Source organism: Fonsecaea nubica, assembly GCF_001646965.1.
Source record: "Fonsecaea nubica strain CBS 269.64 chromosome Unknown Scaff78, whole genome shotgun sequence".
Taxonomy (NCBI): Eukaryota; Fungi; Ascomycota; class Eurotiomycetes; order Chaetothyriales; family Herpotrichiellaceae; genus Fonsecaea; species Fonsecaea nubica.
Genome location: NW_019173751.1, coordinates 1 through 27,493, shown reverse-complemented (window position 1 = coordinate 27,493; position 27,493 = coordinate 1). Strand labels below are relative to the sequence as shown.

Here is a 27,493-nt window from a genome sequence, read left to right as displayed (position 1 = left end):
CAAACATATTTTGTGGCCCAAGATGCCAAAGCGTGAGCATCTTATCTTTCTCTGGCATTTCCTGTACTTTACCACGGGGAACACGGGATGGACTCGACTCCATCTGTACCAGTCAGTTCAGCCTTGCATACAATTAGAATCTCGGCCCCCCCGATCCTCCAGGCCAGAACTAAACTAGACGAAACGAGACGAGACTTTTTGCCCTCTGTATATCAAAGACAAAAGTCATTCAGAAAAAAGAGAGAATGAGAATGAGAAATGGGAATCTGTTTGTTCATGGCGGAATAAACGTCCGTTGTCTCATCCTGTCCTGTCTCGTCCGCGTTTATCGGGCTGGCTTGCCCGCTTACAATATTTTATCGGTCTTTCTTTTTCCCCTTCCTTCGCCTCTTCGTTTTCATTACGATAAAGTTGGGAGGAGAATAGAAAAAATATATGCTTGAATTGGTCGGTCGGTCGGTCGGTCGGATGGCTTCGATGGAAGTGATCGATCACGCCGCCGCCGCCGCCACCACCATCTTCCGCTTGAGCCAGCCGCAGAAACTCTCAAAGAGGACGGGATCCTCGCCCTGGAGATGGCGCATGTGGATCTGATACTGGATCTGTAGTGCGGGCGTGGGTGTGGACGTGGACGAGGTGTCGTCGGGTCGTTCGGCGCCGCGAAAGGCAGGACGAGAACTAGAAGGAGAGGCCGAAATGGAGATGCGCACGACGAGGGCGGGCTCAGATTCGGGTTCTTCGTCGTCGTCGTCATCGTCGTCGTCGTCATCGTCGTCGTCCTTCATGTCTGTGTCTGCGTCATGTTTGCTCCCTCTGGCGTGCTCGTTCGCAATCCGCTTCGCGCGAGGTTGAGATTCACTTCCGTGTTCACGCTCAGCCTCCTGTTTCCTCCTCCTCGCCTTGCGACTCCACACGTCTCCGTCCCTGGCCATGAACATCCCCACACCGCCGGCACGGTCGATTTTCCAGAGCACCCCGTCCAAGCGCTGAATCTCCGCGGCGACCATGTCGAGCACGCTCAGCGGCCCGTCTCCTCCTCGTACTGGCACCTCAACCTCGAACTCCGTCTCCGTGATCGGAGGCAGCAGTTTCTTCTCGACGCCACTCCCGCTGCCCACGGACCGCGCCACGTCGTTGGGTGGTCGATACCCCATCCAGCTCCAGGCGACGCACCACCGCCGCGTTTTCTGGCCCTGCACGAACTCGGTCACCGCGTAGTTCCCGCATCCGCTGCCTCGAAGGCTTTCCACCACGGCGCCCACACTCGACAACTTCCCCAGCATGGCGCTGAACCACTGGATCTTCGTCTTGTTCGCCGGGAGGCGTGATTCGGCGACGAGTTTGGAGACGAAGCCGACTTCGCCGCCGGGGGTGATCATTTCCACGGCCGAGCCCGTGCAGCTTGAGTTTGGCGGACGGGATTTTTGGCGAGCGGAATCCACGAGGGATTCTGTCGAGTCATAAAAAGGCGGGTTCGTGAGGAGGATGTCAATGCTGTAAGACGAAAAAAAAGAAGGCCTTCAGCAAAGTCAAATAACTAGGTAAATTCATCTCTTCACCTTAGACGACAAAGGGAGGGAGGAATGCTGGACCAGGCATCTTCCACGTACCGGTCAAACCTCTCAAGTTGGTCCGTAGGAATTAGCCGGTCTCCCTTGACGTCCGTATCGACCAGTCTAATGCGTGCCTGCAGCTTGTTGGCGACGATGTTTCTCTGCGCGTACTCGCGGTTCTTCCCGTCGATCTCTGTAGCGAGGAAGCGCCATTGAGGGCGTTGTCGGCAAGCGAGAAGCGGGTAGATTGCAGATGCCCCTGTGCCGCTTTTTCACAACGCGCTCGACAACAAGCGTTAGCCAGCGAACAGATATCCAGTCTGGATGGAGAGGTATAGAGACAAAGTAAGTGGGGGACGATCTATACAAGGGGGGTATTAGATGAAAATAGGAACAGGAACAGGGAGGTTACACACATATCGAGTCCGATCACCTGTCTGTCGGGGTCGAATCCTTGGTGGAAGGAGGGAGAGGTGCTGTCCAGGAGACGTTGGATGAAGAGAATGTAGTTGAACCGGTTGTGGACCTGTATAGTTGTCACTAAAGTCAAGAACAATAACATCGTCGGGTCAGTGGGCGTCAGTGGGATCAACGGGCACCGAGAAACCTTGGTCCACCCTTAAAGCTCGGGTTTACCAACGTACTGGCGGGCACAGCCTATCTTCGGGGAGGTCGACGGTGAGATCAAAGTCTCGATGAAGGAGGCATTTTGTCAATTGTCTGGAGAACCGTCATCCGAAGTCATAGAGGAGAGAAGAGTGCAGCAATAGATAGACTTAAACAAAGCCAGACACAACTCCATTCGATCAACATACCTGACGCTTTCGGGGTCGGAGAAGTCGAGTTGACGATTGGATTTTAGCCTTGGACGTCGGAGACGTTAGCTGGAATGGAAACGTGGTTGTCCCATCACACAATGTACTGATGACGACGGAGAGAGATAGAGATAACAATGTTAAAATGCCTCGTCCCATCCATCGTGCTCTGGGGCCTGAGCCTTGGGACCTTGACCTCCTCACCTTTTGGCGAAATCGGGATATTGCAGCGCCAGCGTCGTGAAGTCGACATCGTTCTCGTAAATATTGTCGGGGGCTGGCATCTCTTCGGGCTGTGTGGTTACTGTCGAGCACAGTCTTTCCTGTCCGGAAGAGTATCCAAGAACAACTCATAAAGTTATTCGGCACTTGGTATTGGGACGAGGCTGTGATGCCGTAGCCTTTTCTGGCTGCCAAGCATGCCAAGACTATCAATTGACTGCTTTTGGCATAAAGTAATGCCGCCCTATTTACATCCTTGGCTTTCACCTCTAATTCCACTTGAGGTTGATTTGGTGAGGCTGGTTTGACAGATTTGGTATAGGCGGCGTCAACTCTTGTATCTTCATAGCATTCATCTACCATTACATTGAGGAGGACGACGGGTGCAGGTATTGTAACTTCCGAGCATATATCAACTGGTGCTTGTACACGACAGCCTCAAGTGCCATCTGGTCATTCGATCTGTCTTGCCATCGGATAAAGCCAAGTGAGATATAGATTTCGAGCGTTAACCAGTCCCACCCAGGGTGATGGCGAGCAAAGTGCAATCATTTCCCATATTGAGTCTCTTGGGACACCCCGTCATCGCTCATAGAAATATCACCACATTATCAGCTTGCCACCGCCGCTGACTAGTCCCTTCTGTTTACTCTTCGGTAAGAGCCCCTTTAGCGAAGGACAACGGCTTGCTGGATCTCCTGGACCTTCGACGTGGAAATCCGATAGGTCCTCCTCTTGACTTTATCCCATCGCATAACGGCAACCAGCTCGTTCCGCTCCAGGATGATGTGGACGGCGATCCCGTCCCTTGTGTCTGGCAGTTCAGGGTTCAGGGGGAACCAGATGCGCGACCGGTCAAACTCGGTCAGGACTTCCAGCTCCGGGAGGAGAAAACAGTCGAGATGCGCGTCTGGATGGCCGCCGAAGGTGTCTTTGATCAAGTCGTTAAGGTGCGTCTGTAGGATGTGCAGGGTCTTGTGGCTCACAGGCCGTCTGATGACTGGGCTGAGATTGTCGTAGAGATCTTTCCACCCGTGGTCTCGGGCAACGTCCAGTGGCGTGCTGTGTTCGGTCGAGTCTTTGGTCGCTCGCGAAGTTCTCACGAGACCTGACCAAGGCAAATCAGTCGTGTCCCCAAGCATCCCACGTGCAAAACGCTGCATCACTCACGCCAGGCTCCTTCTTTCAATAGAGATTCCACCGCTGACTTGTCACCGTGCCACGCGGCTTGGTGAAGGGGTCTAAACCCACTGGTGATTTTGTGTTGCTCGGTCGCTTTGTCTACACAGACAAGTCAGTATAAACCTCGAATAGCACAATGGAAGATCTCGGGGTCGTACAAATCGGAGGGCAATTGATCCAATTCTGCCTGTATTCCTTGCGAGCTATCCCGAGCAATTCCATCACCCCATTCCAGTTGCCTGCCCAGGCTCTTTCTGCCAGCAGGTGTCGGTCGCGGAAGTAGGGCATGGAGAGGTCCTGGCCGGGCTTGCAACGGTACTGCCCGTACCAGGCGATCCCCTCGGCCTTGTAGGGAGAGTATACGCCGTTGTCGTCGAATCGAGGCGAGGGCAGATTGTCCGGGTTCAACTTGAGCGCCACGGACATGACCAAGTCCAGTATCTTGGAGACTTGTTTAGAATTCTGAGAGAGCTGTTGGTGGTGTTCGAAGAGGTACTCGCTGTGCAAAAAGTTGTATTTGTTCTTGGTCAGTTTCTTTCTCCACCTGGCGCAGCTTGAACGAGGGAAGAAAAATGATGGAAATACTTGACGAGCCGCTTCGAGATCCATTCGGTCTGTTCCTGCAATTTCCTCACCTTGTCCTCGACGACGTCTTTCCTCCGGAGCCACCACCACCGGTCAGCGAGCTTCATCCTCTCCCCTCCTCCGCCTCCGATGTCTCCGGGCTTCCTGCCTGACGTGAGGTTGTCCAGGTCTGTCAGAAGATCTCTCCATTCGGTCGTGTTCACCTGTTTGTCGAGGATGTCTCGCTGTTCCTGAGGAAGGGCACGTTGAAAGATCAAGAGCCGGTCCAGCAGCGCCCGAAGCTTCTCCGTCTCGTTGATCACTCGCGTCAGACCCTCCGGAGCATCGTGCATAGTCTGGCCGGCCTCGACGAGGCGCCTCACTACCGCGCCCACAATCTCAAGAACAGAGAACACCGTGCCAGGATCCATCATGGTGCAGCACGGACTGAGGAGCGCCTAGAAAAGGCGGAAATGGATTTCCATCCACCAAGACGGTGATGGCCTGAAGAAGAGATTGTTCAATGTCGAATTAATGGTGCATCCATGGGAGATAGATTGCTATCATATCATATCAGCTTAAATCCCACAGCTGCTGCCTGAAGATCAAGAAAGCTCGGTCTTGACTGACTGTTCCACGAGAAATTGGCCCCTGTCGCACCGTCTGCGGGGCACTCGCCTACATGAGCAGGGTACGAGGTACATCGTACATATCCTGGTGTATTAATTCGTTTGTGCCAAGTGGCAGCCTGGAGTGAAACTTCGCCTCTGTTCTCGTGCAACCATTGAACTATCTTCGTCGAGAATCAACCCGTGCGGTACAAGAAACCAAAAAAAAGCCACCAAGATCGAGATGCTGAAAAGTGCATAATTCAATTTCAAAGCGACTGTTATTTGTATCTAAACAAGAAACATGAACCTTTCCAACCCAGTCACCAGTGCAGACACCAGACATGCACCGGCCCCAATATTATCGCCATGGGTATAGAGCCGAATCGACCGAACTCATGGAAACGGAACTTCGAAAGTAGAAGCCACCTGAAACCCTCAGCGCCGTCAATGGTCAACCGACAATAATCGTAACTCGTATCAACCTGTGTTCCCAAATAGACATCCCCAATGCCCTAAGCACTGTACACATCCAGACCCAATGCTTCGTGGCACTGCGTATCCCCTAGCAGTACCGATTCTCTGTCTGTTCGCATCGATCCCATAGTCCCCTATTTCTTCAGGACAGCTTCGTACAAGCTCACCGCGGCGCCCAGGCCGGAACCGACCAACACAGCAAAGTAACCACCTGGAATGCTCTCATTGACAGTCGCAATCGTGTAGTTGCTATAGATTCCACCCAGCGAGTAGTGATAGGCATACACCAGATATACAATCAAGCCTTTGGCGAGACTGAAAATGAAGGGATCGAATTGCATTTGCGTGTTCGCCTGGAGAGCCGCTCGACGCGTCGAATAACTGTGGCTAGGATGAGCCTTCAGCGGCAGATTGATGAAGTACGAAATGGCGGCTGGGATAACCAGCGAAGTCAGTGTCCACAGTGAGAAGGGGGACCAGAACTTGGAATCCAGTAGCAGGAAAAGATCTGGCACCAGGATTGGTGTCTTGGTTGACTTGATGTACGGGATGGCGGGAACCTCAGTCAACAGCTTGTTGGGCAAGATTTGCGGGCGGAGGCCATACGCCTCCAGCAGGACGGCGAGCACGATGACCGTCATAGGTGACGAGAGAATATCGCGTGTGGCATCAGCAAATTCGTGGATCTGAGTTTGCTCATAAGCATGGGAGATGGAGGTTCGAATGCGACGCGTCTGTTGGTCAATGGCGTCCGTGACCACGGCCGGCGAGGGCGGTATGGGAATCTGGGAGGCCAGAATCGAAGTCCGACGCGCGACCTCTTTGGCTGGGGTCTTGATGAGCGCATTGACGACTGGTGCTGGTTCCTCGCTATTGAGCGCAATTGTCAGCGATGGCCAAAGGGACGAGAACGAGCCGCGATACATACGCTTCTTGAGTGGTCGAGGTCGTCTTCCTTCTCGGCTTCTTTACAGGAGCAGGGACATCGTCGTCCGTCTTGACACTGTCCGAGACCTTTTCGGCTGCCGTTCTCTTGGTGGGCGATCGCGAGCTGCTCGCCAGACGCTTGTAGTATTCGCTCAAAGAGGGATCTTTGCCGTAGGTCGTCGAGTTGGAGCGCAAGTGTTCGTCGAGAGCGATCTCGAGCTCAGCCTTCTTCAAATGAGCAAAACTGCGGTCGCATACTAGTCAGCAAGCATGCGCCAGGTCATGCGACCCAGACAACGACGCGTCGGTACCAGGCGCGAGGATAAGGGACGTACTCAGGCAATTTGCTGGTCTCGGCGAACTCGGTGAGGTCGCTCTTGCGCAGTTTCTGGAGATATGGTAACCCTGACATGATGGCCAAACAGGCACGGTGTGGAACAAGTGTGGGATCTTTTCGTCTTGATGTGCGCAACGCGATTGTGTATGTGAGACGTAGGCAGAGGAAAGGAATGCGACGGCGAGATCGGAGGGAGGGATGGATGAGTGGCGGATGTTGTGATGGTGTACGATGATGAAGGAGGCTGGGGGGGAGCGGACGTTGGACGGGCAGCCAGCACAAAAGCGGGTAAAAATCCAAGTGGCTGGGAGGAAGGCGAGGGTGAAGCTACTCCCCAAGTATGTAAACAACCAGCTCCCGATCCGGTGTTAGTGCAGGCCCACGGTCGCCAATTTGGGGTGGAGGATGTGATTGGACACAGTGTCGATGTTCTTATGGTTTGGTAGCTTTGGCGCTCTCTCTCACTACCGAGTACTGTGGTTGTTTACTCGAACGCGTTCAATTTCGAGAAGGGGCGAAGTCTGGGAGAGGCACAACAAGCAGACGAGCGGCCGAGGTGCCTGGGTGCGTTCCAGGTTGCCTGGAGGAGACGTGACTTGAATGACGTATTGGTTGGAGAGGCACGGGAGGTCGCCTCAGTAGTCCTTTTTCCCCCAAGAAACTCTTCCGGGCAGCAGCGGGTGTCCCTGGAAGCCTGAACAAGCCTTTTGTTAGTCATAGGGATGCCTTGTGCCACCCAGTAGCACCTCAACAGCCCTACAAGTGTACGAGGTATAGCCCGGAAGGTGCCAGGCATCCAGTCTCTTGTTTCTCTAGCCCTGTGACACAGCCTTGTCCCTTGCCCCTCGCCCCTCTCTACCTCATGCTGTTCCGCTTACGAGTCCAAACCTCAGGCCATTAGGTGGCCATCGTCGTCATAGCTGCTTATTTCACAAAACACTCATCTGTTCTTGATGCTTTTCACCCGTTTTCCCTCCTCCAGCCTGGCCATTTAGTTCCACATACTCAGTGGTTAACCAACACGACCAGTGCCTGAGCAATTACGAATACAATGAGGCTTCCTTAGAGAACTTATCCCTTGTGTTATTAGCTCTATCGCCTTCTGCCAAGCATCTTGTCCAGTCAGCTGCCCACTGAATTGTTTCTCTTCGCCATCCCCCCTCCATTTCCCTTGAATAACCCTGACGATATTGCGTCGTGGTATGACAACCACCGCAGTAATCATTTCCACCCTACCCGTACATCCTTTCTACTAATATCGTTTCCTCCCTCTCTCTCTGCTAGTCCCTCTTGTTTTGTGATGGCTCCTCCAGACCTAAACTCTCTTCCGCCCTCCAGATCGATGTCTTCCTCGCCGATGCAACCCCGCTCCCTGCAGTCTACCACCATTCCTCCCAACCGCCAACAAACCCCTTCTCCTCGAAGCTCTTCCATATCTCTCGCTGCCGCCGCTGTGACAAATGCTGCAAATGAGTCTAGGAGGTCCTCTTTGAGCAACAGGGGCTCTCCTCGCCTGGGTCGGATGCCCAGTGATCGTCGTCGCTCGCAAGTCGCCATGAACCTCAACCTGAACGATCCGAGCATTCCCAGTCCCGGCGAACTCTCCAGTAGCGATCCGAGAATCGGGTTCGGTCACAGCTACGCCTCGGCGAGCCCCCCTACCATCGGTGGAAGGTCTGCCATTGCCACAGGCGATCCGCACCATCAGCGTCAGCCCAGTCTCGGGGAAATTCATAATGAGCTGGAACAGGAGCAAGAAGCGCAAGTCAATCGGATGCTACAGATGATCCGAGAGCAACAGCTGCAACTTGACGCACTCCGAAACAGTCAAGGCCAGAACGGGCATCACTCCCGGCAGTCCTCACAACCCAACTCGGCTCTGGCTGGCAGCAGCACCGCAGTGGTCGACGACGAAACGCCTGCCTCTGAACGCTCGATAACTTTTCCATCGGTTCACCCCGCAGTTCCCACTGTCCCTCCGCTCACAAGACGCATCTCGCGCGGACCTTCTAGCGCAAGCCGTTCGCCAGCCCTCCGACCACTACCAGGCCAGGACTCAAGCACCGGCAATACTACAAGTGGTGATTGGCCCCCGTCGCCCCTCGAGTCAATCAGCACGGCACGGAGAAACAGTTTCCGCGACGAGACTGCCTTTTACCAAGCAGAGACCGCCAACTTGACCCGTGAGAATCAGATGCTGAGAATGCGGATTCGCGAACTGGAAAAGCAGATCAGCGAACTGACCGCCGCTCCGGCAAATACCCCTGCCACACCCTCTAATCTCGTCAGCAACCCGCCGGTAAATAACGCACCGACAACAGCTGCTCAGGAAGAGGCTTCTGCTGCGGCCGAGGTGGCACGGGTCACCATCGAACCGGACAAAGCTTGAGCCTCAGGAGTGGCAAGATGATGACCCGAAGAATTTATGAGCCACGTACCACATGTGATGATCGTTGTGCGTGGCGGAGTTGAACATGGAATTGAACATGGAATTGAACATGGAATTGAACATGGAGTTGAACACGGAGCAAAACCATTTTATTCGGTGGGGGTTTTCAAATGGAGGAATCACCAGGAAAAGGGTTACTGCCAGACACTTTTATGGTAAAAAAGGGTCGTTGGAAACGGCCTAGGTTGGTTGTTTGGGGTGGCTTAATTCTGTGGCATGGTGTCACATGGAAGGATACCCTGGAACGAGAAGAACTTCCTGCGGCGTTGACAGGAGTGGTGCCATTACAGTGCATCAGCGCACTTTGATCAAATTCCCCATTCAATACTGTTATTACTAGCTTTTTTTTTACTGTGCACGAGCTTTTTTTCTCCCACGGCTTCTAACCACTAGGGTCATCGGGGTCATTATTCTTGAGGATGTGGATGTGGATAGGAGGAGGGATAGGGATAGCGACAGGAAACGGCATGGATATGAGTATGAGTATGAGTATGGGTATGAGTATGGCATTGAATATCAAGCCGTCAGCACAAGAGCATACCTACATACACGGGTACAGTACCTCAGGCTCAATCGCCCTTTGTTCTACTACTCGTCCGTCCTAGTACTTGTGCTTGTGATTGTGATTGCGTACCTAGTGGGTCAGGTAGATACGAGGTAGACACTGGGTAGGTAGATTGATACCTATACATACATACATACATACATACATACATACATACATACATACATACATACATACATACATACATACATACATACATGCTGCAGATACTGTAGGCAGTGTAGGCAGTGTAGGTACATACGTACACACGGGCTTGACTGGATATTTATAAATTGTCAATCGCCTATAAACACCACGCCCTTTTCATTCCAGTCCCCCTCTTTCCCCTGTGTTCATTGCTCATTCCAAATTCTAAATTCTCTGGCGTAGAATCTCTAGATCCAATGTACTCGTACCTATGCAGATAGGTTTGGTCCAAGTATGCTAGTCACACAGCCCAGAATGTGAGTAGGTAGATAGCTCGCGCGAAAAAAAGACAAAAGCATAGTCTATAAAAATGCCCCTCCACTAGAACCAGAGCTCAAATCAGGCCACTCTTTCATGGTCCGATCTCCTCCTGTCTAGCTTTCCGTCTTTTCCTTGAGCTTTGTGCACCTGACTTTCGTGCCAGATGCTCCACAGACAGCACACCACACCGAGCACCGAGGCACCGAAAGTCACCCAGTATGCGGTTCGGTAACAGTCATTCCCAACAAGACACTCCATGTGTCCTTCTTCATCATTCCGGACTGAATGCGCGTCGTAGATCTTTCCATATAGAATATTGAAGACGTTGCCGGAGATGACTGGGGCGAGCGTCATTGTTCCCCAATTCTGCGAGAGACCGTGGACACCAAAGCAATGTGCGACGAGGCTCGGGTACACTCCAAACAACATTCCATATGCCAGGCCGGTGAACCCTGACACCAATATGAGATAATGGGGGTTCGACACAGCCGTGGCGACCACTTGTGCCACACAAAATGTCAAAGCAGACGCAAACAAGCACCAAAACCGAGACCGGTTAAGCCTCGCCACGAGAATGTCGGACCCGATGCCGGATAGGAGACGACCACTGAAGCTGCAGAAGGAAAGAATAGAGACATGCATTGCTTGACGGCTTTCGATAAAGGACTCGGGAGTGGAAGGGTCGTAGTGTTTCCAAAGAGCTTGGGCATCGTTGCCGATGTTACTAGAAAAATATGTTAGCAGCCCGTCTTACAAGCCCTGGTCGAGGAAAAGAACCCAAGACTTACTTGATCGTCATGAGACCAATACCGGTCATCAAGCCAAGCATCAAGAATAACTGCCAAAACTCGGCATGGGGCAGGAGAGCGAAACCTCGGATGTCTAAATGCGGATGCTCATGCATTCTGTCAGACTCGATTTGCTTTGAACTTTCCAGGTCCTCGGCGTCCTGTTCTTGACTGGAAGTTTTGGAGAGTAGGGAAGATTCCTCGTCCCCATTGATGGCTTCGGAGTCATGGGCTCGCTCTGCGCCACTGATTAAGGGTTGAGTCTTGGGAGTTCGTGTGTGTGGCGCACCTGGTTCGTCGAGATGAGGAAGATGGCGACTTCCTGTTGATCTGGTTCGATGGAGAACTTGACGTTCGTGCTGAGGGAGGTGTTGGTAGGTGGGAGGGACTATAACTCGCATAAAAGGAAAGCATATCAAAGGAAGAAGAACCGTTCCCGCGGCCAAAAGAATGAGAAAGTTATATGTCCCTCCAGGGAGTAATTGGGCGATGCCAGCGAAGAACAATGCGCTCAGTCCGAAAGCCGCCAGCGGAAAGGCTGTCGCTGTCCCTCGAGATTCAGGATAGTTCAGGGCAGCTGCATAGAGTCAGCCCATAGTTCAAAGCCTCACCCAATTTCGGGGGTTAGGTCTTACCCGCTTTGATGGATGCGGTAAAGGCCGAACAGCTTCCCGCGCCGGTAAAAAAGGAGAACAGGCAGATCAATGCCACACTATAGTGTCCCGGGCCAGCATCGTATGCTATTGAGTGTCAGGTCGTCTTCCGCCGCCTCATTTGGACAACACCGGATGACTCCCGAGGTCGTACCTTTGGCAATTGGGTAGTACCCAGCGGCGAACAATACGATGCTCAAAGCAACTCCCCATCGGGGCCCTTTCGCATCGACCATCATACCACAAGGAATGCCAAATGCATACATCCCAAAGTTGCCCAGGGTTCCCTGCGTAATCCCAAAATATCAGCCAACGTTCCCGCTCTTGGAGATCTTGTTTGTCATAGGCCTCAACGTACGATAAGATTGCTGTCTGTGGCAGTCAACTTGAGGCGAGCTGCGAAAGTCGGTCCCCAGATGGAGTAGCCATACTAAGATTGTGGTCAGTCGTCGTCTCGTGGTGGGGAAAGGGTCCTGCGCACGTTGGAACCGCAAGCCAATGCGGTGATGGTGCATGCGACCACGGTTATGATCCGGGCCTTCTTATGGTCTGAAGTGCGTATCATCTTGAGAGTTCTGGTTGGAGACCACAGTGGTCATCCCGTCATGATCGATGCACAGACTGACTCAATCTCTCCAGGATCCTGCGAGGTGAGATGTGAGAGAGGTGAGGTGAGGACGCACAGATAAAGAGGGCCATGCGTTGGGGCACCAGGAACTTGTCAATCGGCAATGGATCCGACCTCGAACCACGGCTTCTCTCAGAATAGTTAAAGCATGGAATGCCGCCGGATACATGAGCCAATGGGAAGAAGGCGTCGTCCGGCAAACTTGCCCTTGGAGGTGCCGCTTTCCCGGCTGCCTCTGACCTCACTTTCTCCCTCCAGGAACTTGCCGCCTGCGCTTCTTCGCCGTTTCTTCCATCAACATCTACCACCGATCAACACAGCATTATAGACGAGTAACGATAAGAATATCCCGCTGCCTTGGGTCAAACCCTCGATATCCGCCGAAACACAATTGCCCACACCTTGAAGCTCGGCACCTCGACAAGGCCGTCTCACTTCCAAAATGGGTGGTGTCCTCGCTATCCCAGCCCTTATCCTGCCCTCTGCGGCGACGCTGTGGTCAGTGGCAGCCTCGTGCTGCGGCGCAGCATCATGTTCAATGATCTGTGGACCTTGTGGCATGTCCAAGTTCCGATCCTCCATCGCCACGAGAATTGCCTATGCCATGATTCTGCTGGTCAACAGTATTCTGGCCTGGATAATGCTCACACCTTGGGCCATCAAAAAGCTGGAACACCTGACTCTGGATTATATGACCTTCAAATGTGGTTCATCTGAGTGTTATGGGTATTTTGCGGTTCAGCGCATCAATTTTGCCTTGGGCATGTTCCATCTGATCCTCTCCGTCCTGCTCATTGGAGTCCGAAGTACCAAAGACACCCGAGCAGGTCTGCAGAATGGCTTCTGGGGTCCGAAACTGCTGGTTTGGATCGGCTTCATCGTCATCTCTTTTTTTATTCCCGAGGGCTTTTTCATGTTCTGGGGGAACTACGTCGCATATGTGGGGGCGATGCTCTTCGTGCTCTTGGGGTTGATTCTTCTTGTCGATCTCGCGCACACGTGGGCAGAACTCTGTCAGGACAAGATTGATGAAGGTGATGGGCCCAACTACCGGCTGTGGCAAGTTTTACTTATGGGGTCAAGCTTGGGGATGTATCTGGCTGCACTCGCCATGACGATCGTCATGTACATCTTCTTTGCCAGCAGTGGGTGCAGCATGAACATCGCGGCCATCACCATCAACCTCGTCCTCCTCTTTGTCGTGACGTTCCTGAGTGTTCAGCCGACGATTCAAGACGCCAACCCAAAAGCAGGTCTGGCACAGTCAGCCATGGTGGCAGTTTACTGCACCTACCTTACGTTCTCGGCGGTTGCCATGGAACCTGATGACAAGCACTGCAATCCCCTCATCCGTGCGCGGGGAGCACGGACAACTACGGTGGTGCTGGGGGCGATTGTGACCATGCTCACCATCGCATACACGACGACGCGAGCAGCTACACAAGGGTTTGCCATGGGGTCGAACACGGGCAAGAACCGATACGCTCAATTGACGCAAGATGAGAACGAACACGGGCTGGTGTCTCAGCAGCCAGCGTCACGGCGCGAGATCATGAGGGCGGCGGTGGAAAGCGGGGCGCTCCCGGCGTCGGCGCTGGACGAGGACTCGGATGATGAAGATGGCGGTGAAGTCAGCTCCAAGGACGACGAGCGCCAAGGGACGCAGTACAACTACAGCCTGTTCCACGTGATTTTCCTCATGGCGACATGCTGGGTGGCGACGCTTTTGACGCAGAAAATGGACCCGGAGAATTCGAGCGACTTTACCCCGGTGGGTCGGACATACTGGGCGAGCTGGATCAAGATTATCAGCGCATGGATATGTTATGCCATCTACAGCTGGACGTTGGTGGCGCCGATGGTGCTGGAGGGGCGAGATTTCTCATGACGGGTTGGAGGTTGGAGGTCTGGGGTTGTTTGGCGTACAATTGTGTTTGTGTCTTGGGCAGACCGAGCCTGGTGAATTTGGCTTGGGAGCGATGACTATTGTATAGCGAGGGTGACTGATATGAATGAAAGTGCGTGTTTTCGAGCTGCGCGTTTTTGAGTTTTGCTACTGCAGAGCCGCTGGTGTAGATGTTTTGTCCCGCCAGCCTCATATTCCACCAATCTTGCCAGACACGCAGATCAGGCTGCGGTCTTTACTCGGGAGGTGCGTAGTATCGGGTAGTACGAATCGGGGTGGGCGATCGCGGTTCTCAAGGGCAAAGGGGGGTGGCTGGATCTGAACAAAAGGTCGATGGGCAGCGGACTTGGCGATCGATGGGGTTCGGGCTCGGTAAAGCCGGGGGGTCCATATTCAGTTTGCTACTGCTGCGATTGCTGCTTTTGGCGGTGGTGATGGTGATGATTATGACGGTATCGGTGAGAGGTGATGATGTGATGATGATGTGGCCCATAAAGGGGCGGTAAAGCAATTAGGAGGTCAGGGGGGTGGGAGTGGAAGTGGAAGGAATATCGATGGTATGAGTAGGATGTAGAGTAGAGTAGAAGAGAGCAGTACTCGGTACCTCAAAGTGAAGTGTATCTCCACCGAGCCAGCTACTTGGTAGCGAGGAATACCAGGTACCGTGAATTACCGCCAGCTTGTCCAGGGCGAAATCCAATCACAGTCTGGGTTTTGAGGCGTGGAATATATTTCCGACGACAGACTTGTACGAGTAAATACACTCGGATTGAAAAAATGGATATATGCTTGGCCAGTTGGTTACTTGCATACCGAGCACATACATACCCAAGTATCTATGATGGCTACGTACTCGGTATATACCTTGGAGTTCAACTACCTACCTACCTACCTACATTCATACCTTCATACCTGACTGCCTGCCTAAAGTATGATTTTACAGAATTGATCCTCAGGTACTGTAGATATCTACCTTGGATGTTCATGTGCTTGTAGTGGTAGGGAGTAGCCATGCACAATGACAGATTGGGAAGTCGGTCAACTTCATCACTTCATCAGTTGGATACAAAGGTCCCTGACCTCCCTTGGTATCCGTGTCTCCCCTGCCCGTCCAATTGTGCAGAAATACCATTTCTTTCTTTCTCTCTCCTCCATCTTTGACAAATAAATCACCCCTCCCCTGCCCTGATCCCTTGTCCCTTGGCATCCCCTCGTACTCGGTATGTACATGCATGGGACCTCATCTTCACCCTCACCCTCCTCTCCACCTCAAGCCACACGCATCACCTCGTACGCACTACGCGTTCTGACCACACTCGAACCTGGGGGAATCTCGGAACTCCGTTTCCCTGCGACTCGGACTGGTTCTCCCTCCCCAAGACTTGCATCTGCGTCTGTGATGCTGTGCCACCTACGACCTGTCGGGGCGGAACCATTTTCCACCCTCTTTCCCATCCTTGTCGTCCTAGTCTATTCCTGTATCCTATTCCTCGCTCGCTATTCGACTTATGCAGGATGATCCCTGAGTGATGGGTCCGAAGACGAATACCCTCGTACTTGCTGGGAAAATCCTTCTTGCTTTCATGGTAGCCTAGCATAGCCTAGCATCGCTGGGCTGGACCAGGGGACAAAACTATTACTCGGTAGGTAGACTGGATACAATTCAACACGACACCACACGACACCACACGACTGGAAAGGGGCAGGACGACGAGAGGGTCCCTTCTAACCCCACTACCTGCCCTGCTCTGCCCTGCTCTGCCCTGCCCTACCCTACTCTGTCCTGGCTTGCCTAGCTTGCCTGTTCAGATCACAACCCCGGATACCTGGTGTTCCGAGTTTTGAGAGAGTCTGGTGGCGTTTGACGGGGGCTCTTTGCACACACACCCTTACAGACAAAGGCAGACCCATCCTCGTTTTTCATGTGTGCGTGTGTGCATGTGTGTGTGTGTGTGTGTGGAGAGCGAGAAAGAGAGACGGTGTGGCATAGGAAGAGATATACGAGTACCGAGTTACGGCCTTGCTTGGTTGTTTGCTTTCCCGTCTTCGGATCTCTTGAGCCCCATCCCTTGTGCCTTGGAACCCTCACCGGGTCCGGGTCTCTGATCACCTGTCCCCGTCCACATCTCCGGAGCGTTTTCATGCGTCTTCCTCGCGCCTGTTGCTGGTCTGCTGTCTCCCAAGGAGATTTGAACCCCACCTACACAACTTCCCCGTATGTAGGCACGTAGGCGGGTATGTATGGAGGAAGGAATGCATGGCGTCCGTCCTTGTCCTCGTCCACGTCCCTGGACCCAGCCGCCACAATAAAAACCATATAGGAGGAGTGGGGATGTTTTGCGGACAAGATAAAATGTCATCTATATCGACAGACAGACAAGGCAGATCGGTTCCGCTTGGGTGGGAAATCCACTCACTCATTCACTCATTCAGTCATCGCCTCTCTCGCTCGTGAGACCCGCTTTCCGGTTCTGCTTCTCGTGTCCGCGACTCCTGGTGGGTGGCGTGGACGGGTCCGTAGGCATGTGGGCGCGATCTCGTTATCGCCTTGTTCGGAGATGATAACATGTTTTTGATATCGAGACTTTTGGTGTGATTTTCTTGTTTGGGGCTCGAATGTGTGGTCGGTCGGCCGGGCTTGGAAAGGTCGTGAGGTCGTGAGATCGTGGTGGCTGGGTGTACAGTGGATATGTCAATGGAGGATTCAATGCGAGAAAGGAAGGGGGAGCGGGAGGGAGAAAGGGTAGGGAGATAGAGTATGTGTATGTGCATGTGTATCTGTATCTGTATGTGTATCTGTATGATATATAAAAGGGTCAACTAGAAATAAATTCGATACAGCGTAGAGGGTCTTCTCGCTGGGACGAAGTTGTGCATGGCACACAAAGGAGATGGCTCGAGGGAAGCAGTCAGACAAGGCTTGACAGAGATGACCATGACCATCGTGATGATAATGATATGAATTACTTCGCTGGTATCTCGCTCACTTTCCAGCCCGTTCCATGGACACCAGCTAAACTTCTAGCAATTCCCTCCCCAAAAAAAGAGTCTCCTACCATGTCCGCAGACAGTGGACACTCCCTAAGCATTCTGAAATGAGGTCCCCACGCAACTATCGCCGGTGTGCAGTCTGCTCTCAGCCACCATGGTTGTTGTGCCAGCACTCTTTCCCCCCCATATAGTGGTCGCAGAGACGTAGAGCCGCTACCAGGTCCATTTGGTCGGATCCATCGAGTCAACAGGAGATGTTGAACGAGAGGACATCCCAAAAGCACCTCATCAGGACATGTTTGAGTCTGTCTTCAACACCCAAAGATCCGTTGTACTTCAGCACAACGCAGACATGTACCGCACCGCACCGCACTGGCGCCTGTATCTCTCTGACTGATTCTCATCTCCTCTCTAGCCGCGAGGGTGACTCACGGAAGGTATGACGACGCCCTTCCGCTGGGTGCTGTAGTGACAGCAGCTCGCACATAAATTATGGCCGCATTCCGTGCACTGGAAGATGGTGGTGTGGGCCGCTGTGCATTTCTGGCATTGCCAAACTAAAGGACTGTCTCTCGGGGCCGCGATCTTGATGTATCGATGTTGTGGACACTGTTGATAAGTGTAGCGGAAATTCAATCTAGAATTGGCCGGCTAGGAAGCACATGTTGAGCGTCAGTCATGTTTCCCGGTCCAGCAGAGCCGCCCGTGTCAGAGTGCGCGAAACTCAAGACTCACGTCAGTGTTGGTTTTCATGATGTTAATTCTTGGACTTGTCCGTCCGTTGAGCGTACTGATGAGAGAGCTGGGCAATCGGATTCAAAGGCTTCTTAAGGGTAGTGGTTCGAGGACGAAGGGTCCACGACAGGAGAAGATCGAGCAGTACTTATAGCACTCCGTTTGTTCATGCAAGTGAGGCTTGTGGCAGGACGACATGGTGATTCATCACGCTTCGACGCATCGACCGGGCTCTCAAGGACTGTGACAAGCAAACAGATCAGTCGCAGCGCTATGCCTCTGTCACTTGGCGTCGAGAAATGTCAGGGGGGGTGGGATTGTGGCTGCTGTTGTGTGCAGTGGTGAGCCAGAGAGGATGAAAATGCATGCGGTGACATTGTCCGTGTGGAAATCCTTTGGGTAAGAAAGAACCCGTTCAACAGCGTTTCTTACTACCCGTAAAGGGATGGCTCCAGAGGGCACAAGGTCACCTTTTGACGGTGATTGAGCGAATCGAACGCTTGGAACACTGGAACGGCAAGTCGCATTCGCACCTAATCCATCCGAAAGAGAGTTTTGGGTGTCCCATAGCTCAACGGGATCGCATCCCCCCGACAGCCTAACGCATCAGCTCCGGTTGTGTGTCTTGACTCTTGAGAGAATGCTTGAGAGCCCACAGTCAGCTGGTAGGGGTTGTGACGAGCATAGATAGTGCGGTTTGCTGCTTAACCATTCCCCCTTTCCAGACCTGAGCCAAGATTAGAGTTTGCCTGATTCTACTCGTCCTGGTAAAGAAGGCGTAAAGATGACATATCCGCTCAACATATGGCTCTTGGTTGGCCAGCATCTGGGGGAAGAAAACAGGCGTTGACAGGTTGAACGAGCAGTCCCGTCGTCGAACCGGCGCGGGTTGAACTTTCCCACTATCGTTACCGCGGGATGGATTTGTGGGGCGCTGGAGGGCGCTGGACTGTGGCCCAGGCCCCTGGCAAGGTTTCGATAGTCCGTGCTCCAATATCATGGGGAGGAGGAGGTACAACAAAGTGGCTTTTCCAGACTGTCCAGATTGTCCAGCCCAAGTCTGAGCTGAGTCCCCCCTTCAGCGCGGCCGAGGATGGCCGGGTGTTCTAGAGCGGCAGACTGACCTCCAAAGGCCGTGCTGTCGCTGTATGGCTCAAGCTACGCAATACTGAGGCGTGAAGCGCGGAGGGTGAAGCGAGGAACAAGGAGCGAGGAGCAAGCCACAAGCACGGGACTCGATTGCCTAGCGACACCAGCCTGGTGGTTCTCGCCGTGTCGTTCGATCGTCCTTAACGAGGCGTAGTGTCGATCTTTTACCGAGAGATTTCCAGCTCGCCAGATCCAAACCCCTGTGCTGCGTTTTGCGGGCCTCTTTCGCCCCTCTCCAAGATTTTTTTCAGCGTTAGATCCCATTGAAGTTGCCCACACAATACCCCCAAAGGACCCCCAAACCGGATCCGTGCCCCTGCTAATCAGTTGGTCCCGGCTGACGACTCTCAATATCTGCGCTAGCTGGTCCTTAGACAAGCCCCGCAGCTGCAACACACCGCATGCACTGGTTCTCACTGGGCAGAAGAGATGGATTTGGTTTCGATCTTGCATGCGCTTCCGTCTGCTTCAGCTCTCCACTCTCCGAGATCTACACCACAGCATATCCGAGTAAGCAAAGTTGACAGAAAAAAAAACCCGAAAAGGCTCTATCCATACGCCATGGTAATACACAGAGTTCGAAATCGGTGTCATATAGGAAGTCCCTACTTCCATGTAACGCGCGATAGCAACTCTCCTATTGTTGGGGGACAAGAATAGCAAAAAGACGAGGTAAGGCCGTCATGCATCCCCAGGTGCAGTCGTCCCGAGAATTGGACGCAGATACGGGGGCATTCTGTCGTGTCGATCCCGTGTCGTTGAAAGAAAACTCTTGGGTAGGTTCGAGCTACCGTTCGGTTTGTGTCACCGATACGCCACCATTGATTGGAGGAACCGAACTTGAGAGAAGCGTGGTCCCTCATTCCTGGGTGGTACGTAGCGCCCGTGCTCGAAACGAAAGTGGCTTGAAAACGTCCGAAAATCGTTGTAACACAACAGCACACACCGTGCTCATCAGCCGGGGTTTGACAGTATCATGGACGTTATCAACGTCCGGAAGGTGCCGACAAGTCCCTGGGCTCCTGGGCTCCTGACGTGCGCCATTGAGGCATATCCGTGAGCTCATAACCAAGACAATTTTTGGTTCCTGCTTTACAGGGATAGTGGCATCGAATGCTTTGCATTACGTATCCCGAAGCACTCGTAGGACGTGGGACTGTAAGTGATTGGTCATGCTAACCCTCAACAAAGGCATTTCGAGTGGTCATGACGCTTGTTCGAACAGGTGACAGGCGCGAGGTGACAAGGAGGCTTGTCTACGGATTCAGGCTGAGCAGGTCATTCTTAGGCGTTCAAATGGAACAGCGTCGACATGTCCTCTGCCAGATTGCCGAGTTAGCAGCGAATACTCTCAATACGGCATCTGCACTTACCTCCATGGTGATTGCGGCGGATGGCCTCAGCCAGAAGATTTGAGAGGTCGATCATGATGAGCTTTTTCGAGGCACGGATCCGCTCAGGCGGCACAGGAAAGGTATTTGTCACGACCACATAGTCAATGTAATCGCATGCTTCTAACTCTTCCAAGGAGTTTTCGCCAAACAGGCCATGGATTGCAATACAATAAACCTTCCTGGCGTGGCCGATCTTGACACAGGTTTCCGCAGCTGCAATCCACGAACCAGACCGATCCATAATGTCGTCCATCAGGAGAACAGTCTTCTCCTTGACATTTCCTACAAGGGTAATTGTGTGCTCGAGGGCAGGATTCTTGATGCCCTCTTCTTCCTCGTCCGATGTTGCTGCCGCGTCGAAGGTCCCACCCAGGGCGTGTTCGGGTTGAAAGGACGATGCATTGGATACAAATGAAGAAGTCATGGGATCATTGGTGGGGTTGTCTGTGCCGTCTTGCAGAGGTCGCTCGCCCACGAGATTAGCGAGGGAAGCTGACATACTTGACATTGCTGAAGAGGGATGGTCTTCGTCCACCAAGTGACCTTGGATCAATCGACCCACGACTACATCTCTTGCCCGCTGGTCGTTGTGTGCTTCACTAGCTTCGTACTCCGAGGGTCGACGTGCGCTGGGAAGGGCTGGCTCGAGGCGGGATGATGGGTCGGGTGAAGCAGAAGGGGAAGGAGTTTCCGCCCTGGCCGCCTGGACTAGGGGGCTTGCTGCAATTGTGACTGCCTTTGGCCTGCCAATACCGGAGCGGCTGACACCGTTTAGTGTGGGACCCCTGGCACGGTGAGGAAGCCCTCGGTGGTGTGACCTCTCCGATTCATTGTCAGCATCATCAGTGTCGTCCCCATCCAGAAGGTGGTCGCGATAACGCATGGACTGTGGCTCAATGGCATCAAAAAATACGGTGCTGTCGGCCAGGTTGTTGTGATGGTGTGAATGTCGTGAACGATCCTTGTCCGTGGACACGAGAGCAAAGCTGAGCTTGAGGGCGTCGGCCAGCGAAGTTACTCTCTTGGTGCCACCCACATTCTTGCTCACCACGACTGCATCGCTCCAACGGGGAACATTGGACTTGATCCATCGGGCAATGATCGGTTCCGCGAATAGGTTGTCGACGGGTTTGCCAAAGAACCCTTGCATCTGTGAGGCATGAAGGTCCACAGTGATGATGTGGTCCACCCCTGCTACCACCATAAGATTGGCCAACATCTTTGCGGTGACGGCCCCTCGATGGCTCTTCTTCTTGGATTGGCGAGAGTAGGGGAAGTAGGGCATCACGGCAGTGATTGACTTCGCCGAGCCGCCCTTGCATGCAGCAATCATGATGAGCATTTCCATAACACTGTCGTTGATGCGAGGACTCCCACTCTGCACGATGAAGACATCTTCGTTTCTAACAGAGACGCCTATCTGGACGCTGATTTCCCCGTTTGCGAAGTTCCCGAGTTCGCATTTGGCTGGTGAAGAGCCCAGCCTCTCACAGATAGACTCGACGAGGGCGGGATGCGACCTGCCGGAGAAGACTTGAACGCCGCGCATGGTGGTCAACTGAACGGGTTGCTTAGATCGAGGCAAAGCAAAGAGAATAGTGAGAGCCTGACAACTCGCACAAAGAGTACTGACTGTTTCTCGACTCAGCTCAATGTCATCGTCTCGAGGCAGGTTTCGTCCATGAATCTCTCATTGTCTGGAAGGTTACACAAGAGCGAGGGCAGCCGGAAGCAAGCAAGTGTGAAAGGTGGACGTGAACATTTTTTGAAGAGGCAGAGCCAATCGACCAATCACACAACACTTGAAAATACTCTCCACGTGACTATACGGTGGAGCGGTAGAATTCTCTGATTGTTTTTGTCAGACTGAGGGCAGTTACGCCATTTGTACTTGGAATCACCAGCATAATCGCCCATTGCAGCCGTCAGACACAATATTACCATTTTCCGAATACTTTTCCCGAAAACTGCACATCCTTTGCATTCCATATCATCCAGTATTATGACCCCCTTCGCAGTCAGATTTGACTCCATGGCATTTGGTGACCATATCATTATGCGCTCATCATGCCTTCGAAATTCCCAGAGATCCAGGGTGGAGGCTCCCTGATTCTCGCATGGCAGATTAAAGGCAGAGAAGTCCTCGTAATCGGTGGTGGTGAGGTATGTTTTGATGGAGACCCCATCCAAAATCGTGATGGCACACAGCGCTGACTCGCACTTCGCGTTAGGTTGCGGCGGGCAGGATCGTCAACTTGCTCAATGCCGACGCCAAAGTAACAGTGGTGTGCCCTCGCGAGGGCTTGAACGAGGAGGTGGCATTCCGCGTAGACCAAGGACAGGTCAAACACATCGACCGAGTATTCCTCCCTCTCGACCTCGAGCCGGAAAAGAATGTCGCCATGGTCCTCAGCGCGATCGATGACCCTGATGCATCCACGCGCATCTGGAAGTACTGCAAGAAATTGAAAGTCCCCGCCAATATCGCTGATGTGCCTCCCGAATGCGACTTCTACTTTGGCAGCGTCCATCGCGATGGACCCCTCCAGATCATGGTTTCTACCAACGGAAACGGCCCTAGAATGGCGGCGGCTATCCGCAGACAAATTGGTGAAATGCTACCCGAGGGCACGGGGGACAGCATCAAGAAGGTTGGGCAACTGAGGAGGATGCTCCGAAAGATTGCGCCGGGCAAAACCACACGCGACATCAGCAAGAGGATGGGCTGGATGAGCGAGGTCTGTGATAAATGGAGCACTGAGGAGTTCAACAAGATGAATGAGGAAGACATGGACAAGCTGGTGCAATTCTACGACAAGGGCATCGTGCCGAGTTTTGAACAGATTCGGCTAGGATATCAGCGAGACGTGGTGTGGGAGTTTGACGGGTCATTTGGATGGATGTAGGTGTATCAAATATGTTTCTTGTTCCTCCTCTGAGGTGAGGATTCGCATTGCTCTCAGTGCCGGTTGCAGATTGGCGTGGCGTTTGTCCTGGTCATCATTAGTTCTCAACACCAATATCATCAGATTGTGCAGATGAGGTTCTTTTGGTAGACCGAACGCCTGTGCGAGGTACTGAGATTACCTGGCACTGCCCGAGTACTTAATCGTTGCACTGGGAGCGTACCCAGCGACCACACGGCGAGACGGATAGCGGCATGGAGGGGGAACAAGGGGGGGCAATTGGGGACACCAGGTGGGTGCCAGGACGAGAAATGCCTGATGACGTAGTTGGTTGGTCGTGCGAGCTGAACATCTGACACTACGATAGAATGCGCCCAACAGCAGCTCACGATCCCAGTCCACTTCAGAGGGCTTGACCTTGGTCAATGAAGTTTGCAAAACTATGTTCCCACATCTTACCTGTTCCGAGTCTTTTCGTCCGTCTTTTGCTCTTTCCCATATTATTTCACTGCTTCAGTTCTGTCGACAAGATCCCCGGCAGTGTCCTTGAATCGCCCTTCGCACATCGCCCATTGTACCGTCGCAGTCGCATGACACCGAACCGCGCGCGCGTACCAGTAATTACATTTCTGCCTCAGGCGGTAAGAAAAGAGCCGTAAAGAGTGGTCCAGGATGCAAGCGCTTCGCGAAAAGCTCAAAGGTCTGCCTTGTCAATCCTTCGGCCCGAACAGGTAGATGATTATCCCCCATTTTAGATACCAAGCTGCACGATGCCAAAATCGAGGCTATCCATCTCAAGCACAAGATTGGCAAGCTCAAGAACCTGGTCAACAAGAACCATCGTCATGACGAGGAGCATGAACAAGAGACGGACCGCAAGAGAACAGCCATTTGCGAGTCTCATCGCTTCGAGTCCTTCTTCCCCGAGCGCGACAACAACCGCATCAAGTGGTATGTTGACGGTCGCGACTACTTCTGGGCTGTCTCGGTTGGTCTCGAGAATGCCAAAGAGACAATTTACATTGCCGACTGGTGGCTCTCGCCCGAGCTGTTCCTGCGCCGCCCGCCGTTTTTCAACCAGGAATGGCGTCTGGATCAAACCATCAAGCGTGCTGCCGAGCGCGGAGTCCAAGTCTATGTGATTGTCTACAAGGAGGTTCAGCAAGCCTTGACTTGTAATTCCGCCCACACGAAGCATGCCTTACGAGCACTTTGCCCCGAAGGCAGCCCTGGGCACGGGAATATCCATATCCTGCGCCACCCGGACCATAACGTCTTCGAGAATTTTGGTGACATGACTTTCTACTGGGCGCATCATGAGAAGTTTATCGTGGTTGACTACCATCTCGCGTTCATCGGAGGCTTAGATCTGTGCTACGGAAGGTGGGATCTCCGTCAGCATCTTCTGGCAGATGTCCATCCCTCCGGAGTGGTCAACGAAATCTTCCCTGGACAAGATTTCAACAATAACAGGTATGTCACAACACGATCTCTATGAATTCCAGAACTGATAGGGTTTCCACGCAGGATCATGGACTTCCACACAGTCGAGGATTGGTCCAACAACGAACTCAACAAGACCGACTACGGCCGAATGCCATGGCATGACGTAGCAATGGCTGTGGTTGGCGACTCCGTATTAGACATTGCCGAACATTTTGTCCTGAGGTGGAACTTTGTCAAGCGAGACAAATACAAGCGAGATGAGGGTGTCGACTATCTGTGTATGACCACTCGATCAAGGGCGGATGGCTCCAACCCGGACGAAGACCTCATTGCGATTCAAAGACCAAAACACCCAGTGGGAAAGTATATAGAGCATCCTCTCAGTCCGCTCGAGGGCAAGGGCCTTCAGAATGCCGGTTCTGTCCACGCGCAGCTGGTTCGGAGCAGCGATGACTGGAGCAGTGGCATCTTGCTCGATCACAGTATTCAAACCGCCTATGTTGAAGTGATTGAAAATGCCCAGCACTACGTCTACATTGAAAATCAGTTTTTCATCACTGCTACCGGCGAGCATCAGTCGCCCATCCACAACCAAATCGGCCGAGCAATAGTCAATGCATGCGTCCGTGCTGAAAAGGAAAACCGCAAGTTCCGAGTCATCATACTCATCCCTGCCATTCCAGGTTTTGCAGGTGATCTTCGCAGCGATGCGGCCATCGGGACAAGGGCCATAATGGATTATCAATACAAGAGCATCAATCGAGGCGAACACTCGATCTTTGGACAACTCAAAGCCGCCGGGGTGGATCCCACCAAGTACATATTTGTCTTCAATTTGCGTGCCTATGACCGCATCGATCGGACCCCATCACTCATTCAACAGGAGAAAGAGTCTGGAGTGTCATACCAACAGCTCCAGCGTGCCGAGGCAGAGGAGATCATGGGCAGCGGCATCCATGGTTACGAAGGCGAAAAGACCGAAAAGGAATCCCGTGGCACAGGTGCCAACGTCAGTGAAGATGAACAACATGCCATCATTGACCGCAAGCGCCGGTTTGAGGCTGCGCGCAAGAAGCTCGACGTCAAGGACCCCGTCACTTCGGCCGAGTCAATCGCCGAAGATGCCATGGCTCGTGGCGGGCTCGTTAGCGAAGAACCATGGGAAGGTGAACCCGAGGCCGAGAAGGACAACTTTGTACAAGAGGAACTCTACATCCACGCCAAATTGCTGATTGTGGACGACAAGACGGTGATTTGCGGATCGAGCAATATCAACGATCGTTCCATGTTGGGTTCGCACGACTCGGAACTCTCGATCGTCATGACCGACACCAAAGTGCTTGAATCGACCATGGACGGCAAGCCGTATCAAGCAGGGTACCACGCTGCAACTTTACGACGCCATATCTGGCGTGAACACCTGGGCATGATCGAAGCGCAATCCGTGGACGCCTCCAATGACCCCAATGCCCAACCGCCAACCGTATGCATGAACGACGAATACTCTGGCGAAGAATGGGAGTTCGTGGCTGATCCATTGTCCGACACACTCTGGGAAAAATGGACGAGTCAAGCCACTACCAACACCGACGTGTACCGCTATCTATTCCGCGCAGACCCGGACAACCACATCAAGACGTGGAAGGATTACGATGACTTTGCACCTCGCCAGACGATCAAACAAGGCCATTTACATGATCCACACATGCCGGTAGAGCTTGTGCGGAAGGAGTTGGACAAAATTCGGGGACATCTTGTTTGGATGCCCCTGGATTTCCTGTGTGAGGAGGAGATGGCGGAGAGAGGCATACAAGTGAATGCGTACACCGAGGTGAGTTTTTTGTCTTTTCGATTGAGTCAATGCGTGTGCTAATTGTGGTGATTTTCTGCAGAGCGTATACACTTGAATAGACACGGCGTGAAGCCTCCGAGGCAGGGAGGGGAGCCGGGCTCGCCTCAGGCTCTTTGAGTCATGGAGGAATGATCGCCATACAAGGCTGTCGTTCAGGTCCTCGTCGCGTGGCAAGTTGGAGTGACGCTTAAGGTGTATGCTTGTGTTCAACTCATGCACAATGTCGGAGGCTCATTACGGTGCACATGAGGGTGCAACCTACCCAAGTACTCTGGAGTCTGGACACCTATTGCTATTAATAACATCCATAAAGCCTAGGACGGCTAAGACACCAACCAAAAAAAAAGCATGAAAGCATGATATGGTATGAGGCGGCCAAGCGTGGCTCATTGTCGGGCTGACCTGTGACTGTCATGGGCGTGTTCATACTGATACACCCACAGTAGCAGACAGCAGACAGCAGGACTTTTCGTTCCTATGTACCTGAATACCTTGTTCTCATTCCCTTTTCTCTCTCTCCTTCTCTTCTCTCTCTCTCTCTCTCCCCCCTTCCTTCTCTTCTCTCTCCCTTCCTCTTTCCCTCTCTGCCATCGAGCCACTACTATACCGAGTCATTCCAAAGAGGTAAAAAGGTCAAAAAAGGTCAAAACCTTGCCTCCAACAGGAATTTAGAACTGCACACTACAGACTTCCAGACTCGGGATATACACCCGACGAATGACTTAGGGGAGGAGGACTCGAGGGAATAGAGAAAAAGGGAAGCGAGCAGCGACGAGAGCTTGAGTGACATGCATACACTGTCACGTCAGACCATCGGCCCCTGACGACGAGCTACCTCGTACCGAGGCCGGGGTGCACCCTACCTGGAAAACAAAAAAAAGCAAAGGAAGGGCTCAACA

At 52.8% G+C, this 27,493-nt stretch overlaps 8 protein-coding genes across 8 annotated transcripts; 3 read left to right on the top strand and 5 right to left on the bottom strand.

Annotated features, from left to right (window-relative positions):
• Positions 1–491: 491 nt before the first annotated feature.
• On the bottom strand, positions 492–2,652 carry AYO20_08994 (hypothetical protein; the record flags this gene model as incomplete). The annotated part of the gene is made up of 7 exons (XM_022647266.1): positions 492–1,494; positions 1,611–1,812; positions 1,863–1,873; positions 1,970–2,079; positions 2,198–2,273; positions 2,369–2,416; positions 2,573–2,652. The coding sequence occupies 7 exons, from the start codon at positions 2,650–2,652 to the stop codon at positions 492–494; spliced, it is 1,530 nt and encodes a 509-aa protein (XP_022496729.1).
• Positions 2,653–3,258: 606 nt separating this feature from the next.
• Positions 3,259–4,767, bottom strand: AYO20_08993 (hypothetical protein; the record flags this gene model as incomplete). Its single annotated transcript, XM_022647265.1, has 4 exons — positions 3,259–3,698; positions 3,761–3,871; positions 3,931–4,271; positions 4,358–4,767. The coding sequence occupies 4 exons, from the start codon at positions 4,765–4,767 to the stop codon at positions 3,259–3,261; spliced, it is 1,302 nt and encodes a 433-aa protein (XP_022496728.1).
• A 788-nt stretch (positions 4,768–5,555) lies between these two features.
• On the bottom strand, positions 5,556–6,760 carry AYO20_08992 (hypothetical protein; the record flags this gene model as incomplete). Its single annotated transcript, XM_022647264.1, has 3 exons — positions 5,556–6,291; positions 6,350–6,592; positions 6,684–6,760. 3 exons carry the CDS (start codon positions 6,758–6,760, stop codon positions 5,556–5,558), a joined length of 1,056 nt encoding a protein of 351 aa, XP_022496727.1.
• Positions 6,761–8,240: 1,480 nt separating this feature from the next.
• Positions 8,241–9,074, top strand: AYO20_08991 (hypothetical protein; the record flags this gene model as incomplete). The annotated part of the gene is made up of 1 exon (XM_022647263.1): positions 8,241–9,074. One exon carries the CDS (start codon positions 8,241–8,243, stop codon positions 9,072–9,074), a length of 834 nt encoding a protein of 277 aa, XP_022496726.1.
• Positions 9,075–10,224: 1,150 nt separating this feature from the next.
• On the bottom strand, positions 10,225–12,152 carry AYO20_08990 (hypothetical protein; the record flags this gene model as incomplete). The annotated part of the gene is made up of 6 exons (XM_022647262.1): positions 10,225–10,870; positions 10,935–11,511; positions 11,570–11,674; positions 11,742–11,874; positions 11,946–12,017; positions 12,069–12,152. The coding sequence occupies 6 exons, from the start codon at positions 12,150–12,152 to the stop codon at positions 10,225–10,227; spliced, it is 1,617 nt and encodes a 538-aa protein (XP_022496725.1).
• Positions 12,153–12,657: 505 nt separating this feature from the next.
• Positions 12,658–14,103, top strand: AYO20_08989 (hypothetical protein; the record flags this gene model as incomplete). The annotated part of the gene is made up of 1 exon (XM_022647261.1): positions 12,658–14,103. One exon carries the CDS (start codon positions 12,658–12,660, stop codon positions 14,101–14,103), a length of 1,446 nt encoding a protein of 481 aa, XP_022496724.1.
• A 6,177-nt stretch (positions 14,104–20,280) lies between these two features.
• On the bottom strand, positions 20,281–21,939 carry AYO20_08988 (hypothetical protein; the record flags this gene model as incomplete). Its single annotated transcript, XM_022647260.1, has 2 exons — positions 20,281–20,315; positions 20,370–21,939. 2 exons carry the CDS (start codon positions 21,937–21,939, stop codon positions 20,281–20,283), a joined length of 1,605 nt encoding a protein of 534 aa, XP_022496723.1.
• Positions 21,940–22,457: 518 nt separating this feature from the next.
• AYO20_08987 (hypothetical protein) lies at positions 22,458–23,296 on the top strand (the record flags this gene model as incomplete). The annotated part of the gene is made up of 2 exons (XM_022647259.1): positions 22,458–22,553; positions 22,622–23,296. 2 exons carry the CDS (start codon positions 22,458–22,460, stop codon positions 23,294–23,296), a joined length of 771 nt encoding a protein of 256 aa, XP_022496722.1.
• Positions 23,297–27,493: the final 4,197 nt, after the last annotated feature.